At 41.7% G+C, this 12,852-nt stretch overlaps 1 protein-coding gene across 1 annotated transcript in view; it reads right to left on the reverse strand.

Annotated features, from left to right (window-relative positions):
- Nucleotides 1-2,232: 2,232 nt before the first annotated feature.
- The window catches only part of HIBADH (3-hydroxyisobutyrate dehydrogenase), a 109,681-nt gene continuing 99,061 nt past the window's right edge, over nucleotides 2,233-12,852 (reverse strand). The window contains exons 7-8 of the mRNA XM_019443677.2: nucleotides 7,627-7,783; nucleotides 2,233-3,189 (exon numbers count right to left, since the gene is read on the reverse strand). Coding sequence (XP_019299222.1) covers nucleotides 3,031-3,189; nucleotides 7,627-7,783 — 316 coding nt within the window. The 3' untranslated portion in view covers nucleotides 2,233-3,030. The remainder of the gene's footprint in view (nucleotides 3,190-7,626; nucleotides 7,784-12,852) is intronic.

Below are 12,852 nucleotides of genomic sequence, written 5' to 3' on the forward strand. Positions count from 1 at the left end.
TTCGGATTCTGCGTCTTCCTCTCTCTCTGCCCCTCCCCCACTCACTCACACTCTCTCTCAAAAATAAACATACATACATAAACGATAGCCCTTGGCAAGCATCCTTTCTTCCATGCACCCCTCCTTCTCCTTTACTGGACCATTCCACTTCATCAGCATGATCCCATCGTATCTCCAATCTTAACGACACATCAATAAAATTTCCCTTGACCCCACATCCCTGCCAGTATCTATCCCATGTTTTTTCCTCCTAACAGCAAAACGTCTTGAGAGCTGTCTCTAGTCAACGCTTCCCATTCCCTCGTGTCCAATGTTATTTCCAACGTGCCCCAGAACACCCGTCAGAGGCACTTATTTTGCCAAGGCAAATCACTAATTCTCAGCTCTTACATTTGCTACTCAGCTTCTCAGTAGCTTTTGATACAAATAATCATTCTTCCTTCCCACACAATCTGCATTTGGCTCCCACCGTCTTCTCACCTTACTGTTACCCCTCATCTCATTTGCTGGCTCTTTTTCCCAACCACTGAAAGTGAGAGTAACACAGGGTGTGGTCTTGGACCTTTGCCTTTCCTCCCCCTGGGTGGCTTCCAGGCCACCTAGGAGTTTTTTTCTCCTAAACTTCCCACATCTCCCCCAGAGTAAATGGTAACGCCTGCCCTCCACTTTCCCCACCAACCTTGGATTCTTCCCTGACTCCTCCCTTTCTCTTTTACCCAATCCATTAGTTAGTGCATCTGTCTTTATGTTCCAATCTGACCATTTCTTGCCCGAGGAGACAGAAATTCTTCATTAACATCCTGGTCCCAGCCCTCATTGCTTCTCATCTGGATTATTACCATCCCCTCCTAACTGGTCTCCTTGCTTCCAGCCTCGCCCTACATTCTATTCTCCACACAGCAGCCACAGTGATCCCTTTTAAGGCTAGGTCAGACCACATCGACCCTCTTAACAAAATCCCTAATGGGCTGTCCGTGACAGGATATTTGCAAAATGGCCACCGTAATGCCTTGGTGTCCACCCTCTTATGTCATCCCCTCCTACACGGGCTCTGGGCTGGGCTATGTGACTTGCTTCGGCCAAGGGGGCAGTACAGCCACGAAGCAAGCAGAACCCAGCCAAGTGTCTGCTCATTGGTCTTGTCCTGCGTTGCCGCTGAGAGCCCTTCCACCGCCACGTGAAGAAGCTCAGATTAGCCTCCTGGACCCTGTGGAGAGAAGCCCCAACCGTGCCAGCTGTCCCAGCTGAGTGAGGCCAAACTAGACCCTCCAGCTCCAGAGGAGCCAGCCCAGGGGAGAAGAATAATATAACTGACCTGGAGAATCTTGGAAAATAATAAACATTTGTTATTTTGAGCCGCTGAATGTTGAGGTGGCAACGTATCATCAGTTAGCTTCCACTCTGGCTAACTGATACACAACCAATCCCACTTAGAATAAGAGCCAATGTCCTAACATGGCCCTACAAGATCTGGCCCCCCTCATCTTGGGACTTCACTTACAGCCTCCTTGTTTTTCCTCATATCTAGCATTTGTACTTTCTGCTCCCTGTTCCTGGAATGTTCTTTTCTCAGGTATCTGCGTGGAGTGTTCCCTCACTTCCTTCTCTCTGCTCAAATGCCAACCTGACCACCATAACAAAATACCCTGGGCACCTTCCATCCATCCCCCTTGTCCTGCTTTTTTTCCTTATTATTATCTGACATATGCAGTAAACATGTATTTTTTTGTCTGTCACATCCCCACACACACACACACACACACACACACACACACACACACAAGACACCAGAATCTATAGTCTACAAGGGCAAGACTTTGTCTATTCTGTTCGTCACCGTAGCCCCAGCACTTCTAACAGTGCCTGGGATGTTTTATCACCAGGAAACTGAGGGAAGTAGTTGTAGTTCTGCCAGATTTGGCACCTAGGTCTATCACCAAGAAGACTTCTAGGGGCTGTGGTGGGGAAAGTCTATACTGCGGCATATTCCATTTTGCGCAGGCTGGATTCCGATGGAACCCACAACCGAAAACTTTCAAATGAATGTCCGTTAAGGATTCAGATGAACAGCAGGAAGCTGGCTTGCCACTGGCCAATTCAGACTCGGTTCCTTTTGACCTCCCCTCCCTTCCTTTTCTTCCCACCCGTTCCCCCATCAGTCTGGAATACCAGTTTGTCAGATCATTTAATTGCTCGCCAAATGGCTGTGGAGACACGAAAACTCCAAGAAAGTATTATCAGCATAGAAATTTATTTGATTTCAAAATAATATGGTTATATTTAGAATAATGTAATAATTATCTAAAGCAAATATCATCATTGGCTCTGAAACAGTTCTAAAGATGTCATTCTTTTAAAGTCAAAAAATATGTAGTAAGAATGTAAAAGGAAGCAAAAATATAAAAAACAAGTTTGCTGAGTATTGGGAGTTGTAACAAGAAGGATACACAGTAAGATAATGTAACAGAGTCCAACTTATAAACATGCAGCAGGGAGTTCAGTTAGCTTTACCGACTCCCTGGAAAATAAATCAGTAACCTCAGCAACGCAAGAATACCACCACTTGGTTAACAGGACAAACTTCCCGAGGGACACAGGTAATAATTCACTATGCTTCCCCTTTTTCTAACTCCTTTCCCCACACCAATTTCTTTAAGATAGGTTTCATCCTGTTGACAATATTTGGTTTTATTTGTAAAGTGGGATAAATACTATCCTGATTGAAGTATGCAACGATTTAGTTGAAGATGCTCAGGAGTCAAACTTTTGAAAAAGGTCAATCAGCTAGTTAGCAGAGACCATCAGTGGCTTACAGGGAAAAAAAAAAAAATGGAGAGAACACAGGTTTGCTAAATAGATAAAAAAATAAGCAGTTAAAAATGGGTGAAAAATCCTAAGGTTTACTGGGACCTAGACAGTCAAAAGCAGACAGGTGACCTTTGATTAAGCCCATTTACTTGTGGAGTGAGCTATAAGGAGGCTCCAAGACGGAGGTCGGTTTCCAACAGTGTCCACGGCCAAAGGGCAAACTCAGAAGGTCTCCTCTTCTCGGAGAAACTGGAAGACGGACGAGAAGTCTTTCTTTGAGTAACCCTTTGCACACATCATCCTGTAGATCTGATGGGCTAGGCTGCCCAGAAGGATCGGGCTCTTTGTGTTGGTGGCGGAGTCTTGTGCCAGCCCCAGATCCTAAATCAAACAGGGGCAGGAAGGAACACATTGAGACTGGTAGCGAGGGCTCACTTTGCATATGTGGCTCCTAATGCTTTGCTTTCAAAGCAGGAGGAACGAAGTCTGAAAAAAATAAGATACTTACAAACACTGTGGCGGGTTATAAATATTTTTGTAAGTACTTTCACATTGGGCAAAACTGCTCTGGACAGAAACCTTAATTTCTGAGTCTCCTCCCCACTCTTCCACCTAGACCTGTTTAGACTGCGGACAAGGGTTACTAGATAAATGAGATCACACAGGGAAATGCTTTCTCAAATCTGCAGAAGCCTGTAAGCCTAAGACAAGCCCCCCATCATGGAATCACCGAATATCCATGCAATCTCTTTATTCAACAAGTATTTAGCACTGTCCCAAGCGCTAGTGACACAGGCATGATGAAACCAAGGCACTGTTCTTGTGACGCTCGGGGAAGACAGACAACAAATACTACAATTTCAGACAGGGACAAGGACTATGAAGAAAAATAAAGCAGGGGAAGGGGCTGGGAAGTGGTGGACAGCAAGGGTGGAGTGGAAGGAAGAGAGTTCTGATAGAGGAAATGTTTAGGGAAGGCTTCTCTGAGGTGAAGACACTTGACCTATGATCTGAATGTCAGGGAGCAGTGGGTTCTTTGGAGAGCTGGGGGAACAGAGACGCAGGCAGACGGAACAGCAAGGTGCTGGGACACGGCTTGAATATTCGAGAAACAGCAAGCAGGCCAGTGAGGTTGAATGAGAGTAAGCAAGGGGGCTAGGGAGAGAAATGAGCCGGGCATGGGCACACGTAAAACACAGAAGCTTTAGTATGTTTAGGAAGGAGTTTGGGTTTTATTGTAAGTGCAATGGGACATCCACCCTCGTGACAACCCTTTAACATCTTGGCGAGCTAATGCTTCATCCTGAGAGCTTCAGAAAACTTTTAAATCTCCAGCCTCTTAAATATGTATGATGGTATAACTGCAAACATTATTTTGTGCTTATTTGTATAATTTTCACATGTAGACAATAGATCTGAAAAATCTGCTTAACCTTAAATTCTTCTATAGTTTCCTAAAAATAAAAAGCAAGCTGAATTGTGTCCTGCACAGTTAACAAACATACAGCTACACTATTGTTTATACCCAGACAAACCTCTCTGGTTGACATCATTTTGCAGCAAATCTGCAAGATACATTTATTTTCAAATGACAGAGAGAAAATCTACATAGACTGCATTTAACTTTTAACCTAGTTAACTGGAACACAAACTAGAACAGAAGAACTCAGAGTTAACATAACATACTAAAGAGAACACAGTACTATCGAGAAGAAAGGTCTAGAGTTTTTCAAAGGGGCAAGTACACACCCAAATAAAATCTGTCCAAACCAAAAATCAGAAAGTGAAATTGCTTTAGTGGCCACTACCTTAAAGGATGGACATTCTAAAAAATGAACGGTGCTTAGTCTCTGAAAACCTGAGAGGCTTCTGTATCTTGAAATGTTAGAAAAAGAAGGCATCCCTTGAAGCTGATAATGTATAATTTAAAATAAATAGATTTTCCACATCATTCATCAAATAAAATATTTATGAATCCATGAGCTAAGTGGGTAATTCAGGAAAAAATAACACAACAATGGCAATAAGGTTCAACGAGTTAACGGAGGACCAAGCTGTTATGTTTTATGAGGAAATGGGTATACTGAGGGAGTACCAAGAATCATCGTGATTTTCCATATGCTGTTCTGTAGCGGCCATCACAAGTAGACATCTAGGTTGGAGAGTTCAGAAGAATGATCTAGTTTTCATATTGACTATGTTCTGATTATATACACACAACATATTAGAATTTTATGATGTTAAGACCTAGAAATAAATGCACAAGCCTCTACTTCAATGACATCCCCTAGCACAATAAAATTTAATGGCAATTGAACAAAACCTCTCTTAGCAGCTAAGCCTTGATCTGTCCAAGCAGAATCACAATGCTAAGACTGCTTTAATCAACGCAGCATCGATGGGGAGTTCTTTAATCTCCATCAGTTTCTCTACACAAACCTAATTAGCTATGGTGTGTTTTTGTTAACAGCAATCTGAGGTGATGAAAGATTTGTTTAAGTTCCTTTCTAAGTACTCTCATTCCAAGCAAAATTAAGAAGTCTTCCTCTTTGTAAGGGAGATCACAACTGCATTTCATTGAGGGAAGGACACCGGTAACACCCATATGTTTGACTCCTGCACTGTCTCACACTGTTAGTTGAAAACACTGTCATTCATGATCAAGAAAATCATCTGATCTATTTTTGAAGTTCACTTATTTAATTTTGAGAGAGAGTGAGAGAGAGAGAAAAAGCATGAGCGGGGGAGGGGTGGAGAGAGAGGTGAGAGAGAGAATCCCAATCCCACTGTCAGTGCAGAGCCTGACATGGGGCTTGAACTCACCAACCGTGAGATCATGTCCTGAGCTGAAGTTGGATGCTCAACCGACTGAGCCATCCAGGCGTCCCAAGAAAATCATGTCAAAGGAAGGACTCTGACAGTGGGCAGGGCCACTGCAGAAAATGGCTAAAGCACACGTGTACCACAGAGTGAAGGACAGCTAGGGCGGAGTCCCCAGACAAAGCCAGCACTACAAAAAGACAAATTCATCTGATCCTTTTGATAAGAAGCCTCCTACTTCTTATTACACTCTACTTGTTAGCCACTTCCTCTGTTTGAGCCATTAGCCGTATTAGTGGAACCGAATAAGCTAACAGCTCACAACCCACTTCACACAGACACAGAATGGAAACTGAGCATAAATGCGATTCTTTCATGTTTCCGTGTGCCCTAATAAATCACCTGCGGCTTCGATGAAAACAGTACACTTAAGGAGCTACTTCCTGTTTCTAGCAACAGCCACACAGCACAATTACAAAATCCTAAATTATATGCAAACCTAAATACAGGATATGGATTCGCATAAAAATAAATATTTTCTTAAACGAAACAGGAGGAGAAATCAAACTGCAAAATAAGAAATGTAGTTTCAAACACTGCTTTATCCAATAAATATTTAACGTGTGCTGGCAATATGCCAGGTACTGTGCCCGAAGCTGGGATGGAGGGGGGGGCAAGGACAAACGATGCAGGCCAGAGGGAATAGCGTGCGTGGAGGTTTGCAAGTAAGAGACAACGAGGGGCGCCTGGGTGGCTCAGTCGGTTGAGCGTCTGACTTCAGCTCAGGTCATGATCTCACGCTCCGTGAGTTCGAGCCCCGCGTCGGGCTCTGTGCTGATAACTCAGAGCCTGGAGCCCTCTTCAGATTCTGTGTCTCTCCCTCTCTCTGCCCCTCCCCTGCTCATGCTCTGTCTCTCTCTGTCTCAAAAATAAATAAATAAAAATTTAAAAAAAAAAAAAAAAAAAAGAGACAACAACGGGCAGAAATGAGTTCACTATGGTGGAAGCAAAAGATGAGCTGGGAAGGCTGAAACGAGCTGGTGGGACGAGCAAAGGCCAAATCATGGAGGGCTTCGTGAGACAACTTGCAGAGATAGGCTTTAAACTACAAGTAACAGGAAACGGTGAAAGAGACTTAGTAGGGGAAATGGCACACTCCGGTTTCTACGTGTCCAGAAGCCCGCTCCCTCCCCCGGGGTAGAAAATGAACCGGAGGGGATTATGAAAGGATAGGACACCAGTTAAGGACTGATTTAGTATGATCCAAGGGAGGCTCAGCCAATGTACTGGTGGTGGCAGAGAAGGGAAATGCATGAATTCAAGGCACAGTCAAGAAGTAGAATGGACAGAACGCCATGGGGAATGAAGGAAAGTAAACTGAGTATGGTGTCCAGGTGTATGTTTTTATTACTTTTGTAATCAGGAAAAAAGTCAACTATGGGGGCAGAGTGGGATGGGAAATAGCTCAAAGTCTGTTCCTCTTCACAGTATTTTCTAAAGTTGAGATCACAAATAGGAGGAGGCCAACAATTTGCTTTTCAGATGACTTTGCGCATAAGTACATACATATTCTTAAAGCGGGAAGACGTATTTAGAAACCTAGTATCGTGAGAAAGATATTCTCTTCTTCTGTGATAGGTGTACCCAATGTCAATGTATTATCCAGAAAATTCTTACTGCTTCCATTCTAAGGACTTGGTAAAATAACGAAAATTTCTGTGAAGAACAAAATCTCGCCCATCTCACAGTACAAACAAACCCAAGCACAAAATAAAACTCCCAGCCTATTCTTCTCATCTGAAAGGGCAGGAATATAAACGAACAAAATAAGGATTTTTATCTAAGCTAAGTTTTAACTCACTTCCAATGAGTAAGTGAATCGCAATTTTAGTAATCTTGCCGTCTAGGGTAGACATATGCTTTGTTAAAGGGGAGTGGGGGATTAGGCCATTAAACATCTGTTCCCCTCTGTCTCGGGGAGGGAGTCTCTGCATTTACCTTGGCCATGAGTGTTGCTCCAAATCCACCCTGATAGTTATTAGCCGACGGCACTCCATCCATCACCCCGGGTACAGGATTGTAAGTGTCACTTGACCAACACCGTCCTGAGCTCATGTTTAGGATTTTAGCCAATAGTTTTGGGTCAAGCCCTAACCTGTCAAAGGTCAAAGAAAAGCAGTGTTAAATGTCAAAATGTACAAGTCATGCGTGACTTATTTACGTATGAGGATGCTCTATCTTCCTTCTCCATTTATTGTATGTCTTCAAAAATCAAAGCAGATTGATGAGGGCAAAGAACCCAGTCTTAAATTATAGGGTATTAAAAGTTCGTGATGAAACACTTCTGAGCCAGGACATTCTGCACTGGGAGAAAATCCCCTGTGCTATATCCTACTTTTAAGAAATAACACGTAATTGTGTAGTTGTTGGTTTATCACACACATGGGTTTTCTAGTCTTTTGGATATCGTTGCATTTATGTGTCACATAAGAACCTTAAACCAATATGATAATCTAAATTCTACATTCTTTACTCACAAATGGTATATTTCAGAAAGAAATATTGACAGATAAACCATGCATCATGGAAGTCCGTGTGGATGCATTTATATGTATGTTTATTCTTTTAGCTTTTATGAGAATGAATACAAGAGATGAGCCACGAGCAGTAAAAGGAGCTTAAGAGAAGTTATCATTATAAAAGAAGACATTTCTTGCTGCAAACTTTTCCTTATTTATTAAATCTTCATTAGACGATCTTGCTTATGAAGCAAGTCTGCACAGAGCTGTGACATATGCTATCTATTCAGAGACATGCATTATAGTTCTGGGTCAACTGCTGATAAGGTTACTGATCCTGATAAAACAAAGCTTGCCCAAGCGGAAACATCATTTGTTCTATCACTGAGCTGAGGGCATCAACGGCTGTGCAGTGTGGACCCAGAAAAAAAATAGAATCAAAATGCTATATTATTTTGATTCTGAGAATCTGAATGCAGTTTGGGAAGCACAGCTTGGCTAAGCTTCACTGAATCAAGTTTCAAATAAAACTTTCTACCCAGCAACTGACTGGTTTCTTTCATACAAAGAGACATTATAAAATAATTGCCATAAAAGCTTTCTGCTTTTCCTTAGAACCAATCTCTTCCAGAAAAGGAAAAAAAAAAAAAAAAAAAAAAACAACTGAAAAGAGACACGTATCAGTGTGAAACAAATTGTGCATTTTGCCTTGCTTAAGCTCTTGTTTCCTCTGTGTCTGTTTATTTCCCAATGTGAGTATCATGACCCAGTACACATTTTTCCAGTACTGGAGTAGGGGGCTAAGGCTGACAGCCAGTGTATGTCTGGACATCGCACATAATACAACTGTTACGTAATCAGGTTTTCAAGAAGTAGGTGTGGTGCGAGGAATATATATGGCATGCCACATGTGTGAAATCAAGTGGTGGACCATGTTACAATGGGGAGTTTTCTTAAGGATTATAACAGACAGAGAAGATTCACTCTAATCGGCTGTCATACATTCCGTTCAATGGTAGACTGCCCGAAAGAAATCCAACAGTTTCATTCATTCCTTTACAAAATTCCAAGCTTGTTACAGGTGTAGTTTGTTACTGATGCTTTCTTTCCACTTTTAAATAAAAAGAGGCTATCAGTATGCTGTTAGAGCAGATGACTTGGGAAAGAGAAAGCCAATGTGCATACGATGAAAAGTAAAAATCACACATTAACAATTAATCTGCTATAACTGCAAATATATTCCCTAAGCACAAAGGTTCAAGAACGTCTATGTCTAATGTGCTCCATGAGTAGGGAATATTTTTAGGACCCCAAAATAACGCTCTTCCCTTCCATTTGAAATATAATTCAAGGGCTTCTGAATTTAGATTTTTCTTTTACAATGGTTCATCACATTTAAAGCAGCAGAGTTACTGTTCTCTTTATAACCTACCTGGTTATACTCAAGAGAACCTCACAACAGCCTTTACTGCTAAAGCGGTTCATGCTCTATGTACAGTACTCACCAAAATGGCGGGCAAAGCTTATTATCCTTTGTAAAACCCTACATTTCATTTTTCTTGAGTGTTCAAGGAAAAATACTGGCACTGATTTATGGAACCCTGTTTGGTGAACATATTACTATTTAGAAGCATCCTGAGGGGCACGCAAAAAAGCGAGGTGGCAGTTGTTACGTGCTCACTTTTCAAATCTGATGCTTCCCCGCTGTGCTGACTCCCCTTTAGGAGATGGCTACTCCCTCACCACTTTTCCTCTCCCGACTCCCCACCCTACGGCAAAGTGTATCATTAAAAAGAGCAAGTTAGAAGTGTTTTGCATTTCATCTTTCTGAGGATTCTTTCACTGGCACATATATAACTGACAGTTAAAATTAGACATAATATTAAAATCAGTTACTGAAGTCCTCTGTCTTCCACTGTGCCTAAGGCTTGTAATGGTCTGAAACCAGCTAGAATACACAGTAATTGTCATTCAGAGAGTCTATCCTAGAACGTCATGCTTCACTGGAGAAGACTGAGTTTCCATTTGAAATCAACAAATTAATCCAAGACAGGTATCTGAAAGGGCAAGTTTAATAGGAAGCAGCTACTGGGCTCTCAACCATGATAAAATGTTATTGCTGTTTCCCTGTAAATTGGCTGGGAACATATGATACTTTCTGCATAAGAGCCCCATTGCTGTTCAGGAGATATACAGCTCAAGCCATCAAAAGGATGACAGTCTGTCAGTCCCCATAATAACTTGCCACTGGATGTGGTTCGAGAGTGTGCGCGTGCATGCATGTGGCTTTACAATTGCTGGAATGTTCTCTGATATAAACAGAGAATGAATTCATTGCTCTGACCGCATATATAATGCAACTCAAATAAACGTCACTGTGTCAAATCTACTCACCTTTAAAACACAAGAATTTTAAATGAACTTTTGAGAGAAGTAAAAATGATGCATACACCGTGAAAAAAATTAAACAGAATCCAAATGTTTGCCTTCACTGTAACCAAGGCTGTTAAGGGCCAAAAAAGTTTTTTCACTTTATATTCTATAGAAGTATCTATACTGTCTTTTGTACGTAAGAACAAAGCAGATTATGTCACTAAACTGAGATGTTTGTATCACAGGATGTGAAAATGAAATACCTAAGACTACGTCAGTTTTTTTTAAGTTTATTTATTTTTGAGAGAGTGCGCACACGAGCAGGGGAGGAGCAGAAAGAGGGAGAAAAAGAATCCCAAGCAGGCCCCACACTGCCAGCGCAGAGCCCAATGCGGGGCTTGAACTCATGAACCTGTTTGTGAGCCGGGATCAAGAGCTGGATGCTTAACTGACTGAGCCACCCAGGTGCCCTAAGACTATGTCAGTTTTAACAGACCGTCCACTTATTCATCAATGTTTAACAGATTTGCCACGCGCAGGTGCTGTGCCTGGAGCCAAGGAGACATAGTAAAAATCTAAGAAAAGGCTGTGCCTGCCATCCAGGAATGAGCCACTTAAGACAGACAGACAGACAGACACACACACACACACACACACACACACACACACACACACACGTTAACTTTTACCTGAGGCAGGAGAACTGCCTCCCTCCCCCTTCTCGCCCCTTTATCCATTTGACAAGTCTTCACTGAGTGCCTACTATGTGCTAGGTATGTTCTTAAGACACAGCAATGAGCAGACAAAGCCAATCCCCTTCAGGGAGCTTGCATTCTAGTTGGGGAGACAGGCAATAAACAAACACATACATACACACGCCAGCTGGTGAGAAGTGTTATAAAGAAACCACTTTTAACGTTACAATTCAATTCAAGTACTAACCACCGCCACCATCAATAACTACCACGCTGAGCCTGTACAATGTGCTGGGAACTGTTTTAAAAGATTTACACAGATTAACTCATTTCGTTTTCACAAAAAACTCTGTGGACAGATACTATTATTTTTGTCATGTTATAGACGAGAAAAACTTGTCTATGGCAGAGCTACGACACCAAACTCCCACCACGCTGAGTCTCACTGGATCACGTGGGTGGGCAACTTAACAGTCAAGAAGCCAATATGACAGTGCTTTACCAATCTAGTAAGAAATTTGGTCAGGGCGCCTGGGTAAGCATCCGGCTCTCGATTTTGGCTCAGGTCACGATCTCGTGGTTTGTGGGTTCGAACCCCGCACTGGGCTCTGGACTGACAGCACGGAGCCTGTGTGGAATTCTCTCTTTCCTCTCTGTCCTTCTCCCTGACACACATGTGTGTGCTCTCTTTCTCTCGAAATAAATAAATAAACTTAAAAAAAAAAAAAAAGAAATGTGGTCAAATTCTTATTATAAACCTTCTGCCACTTGTTATCTATCGCATATGTATTAGGGTTTACATCATCTATTCCATATGTATTAAGTTTACATCTATTGCATATGTATTAGGTTTACAGCTAAGGGGACTCAAGTCATCACCTAAATGAAAACGCACCACCGTCTAAGGGCAGTAGCCAAGAAACTAAAATGACACTTGTGGGAAAGTTCTCATCTTGAACAGCCTGCCAGAAAAGTTCAACTGTCCGGAGTTTCTTTTAAGGTGGAAGAAGACAAGATGGTCGTTGCTAGGGGCCTAGGTGCTGACTGGTGATGCAAATGACCTGTTATAACCACCAGTACTGAAGAAAAAGACAAGACAATTCCCAGTGGAGCAAAATTTTATGAAAACTAAACAACAAAGCTTCCACTATCAGCACCATTCCTTTGTGACACACGGGAGCAAAACATCTCTAATGGAAGCAGGACACCTTCGGTGCCAATAAAACTATGTTCTGAGTCCTAATTAGAACCCAATTAGAAGGTACAAAGGTCTAATAAAAAAAGAATTTCAAAAATATGTTGTATACCCATATTCTTTATGCTTTACTTTTTTTTTGTAGCATTTAAAATTTCCCTTATATCCATCTTTACTGTAAAAGAGCATAGGGTCAATAAGAGTTCTAAACTGTATGATTTTATTCTTCTATTTTTTAAAAAAACGGGAAACACTGTTCTAGAAAAAACACTGACTTATGAGAATGAAATTAATCAGAAATGATCACTTCATAGGAACAGGTGACTCTATTTGTAAATGTTGACATTAATGCTTTAAAAAAAATTCACTTCAGAGTGAACAGAATATAAATGTGGCTGAGCCACTTTGATGCTGTACTACTTTGTGGGAATTTACTACTTGG

Source organism: Panthera pardus, unplaced genomic scaffold, assembly GCF_024362965.1.
Source record: "Panthera pardus isolate Hobbes unplaced genomic scaffold, ASM2436296v1 HiC_scaffold_8, whole genome shotgun sequence".
Classification (NCBI taxonomy): domain Eukaryota; kingdom Metazoa; phylum Chordata; class Mammalia; order Carnivora; family Felidae; genus Panthera; species Panthera pardus.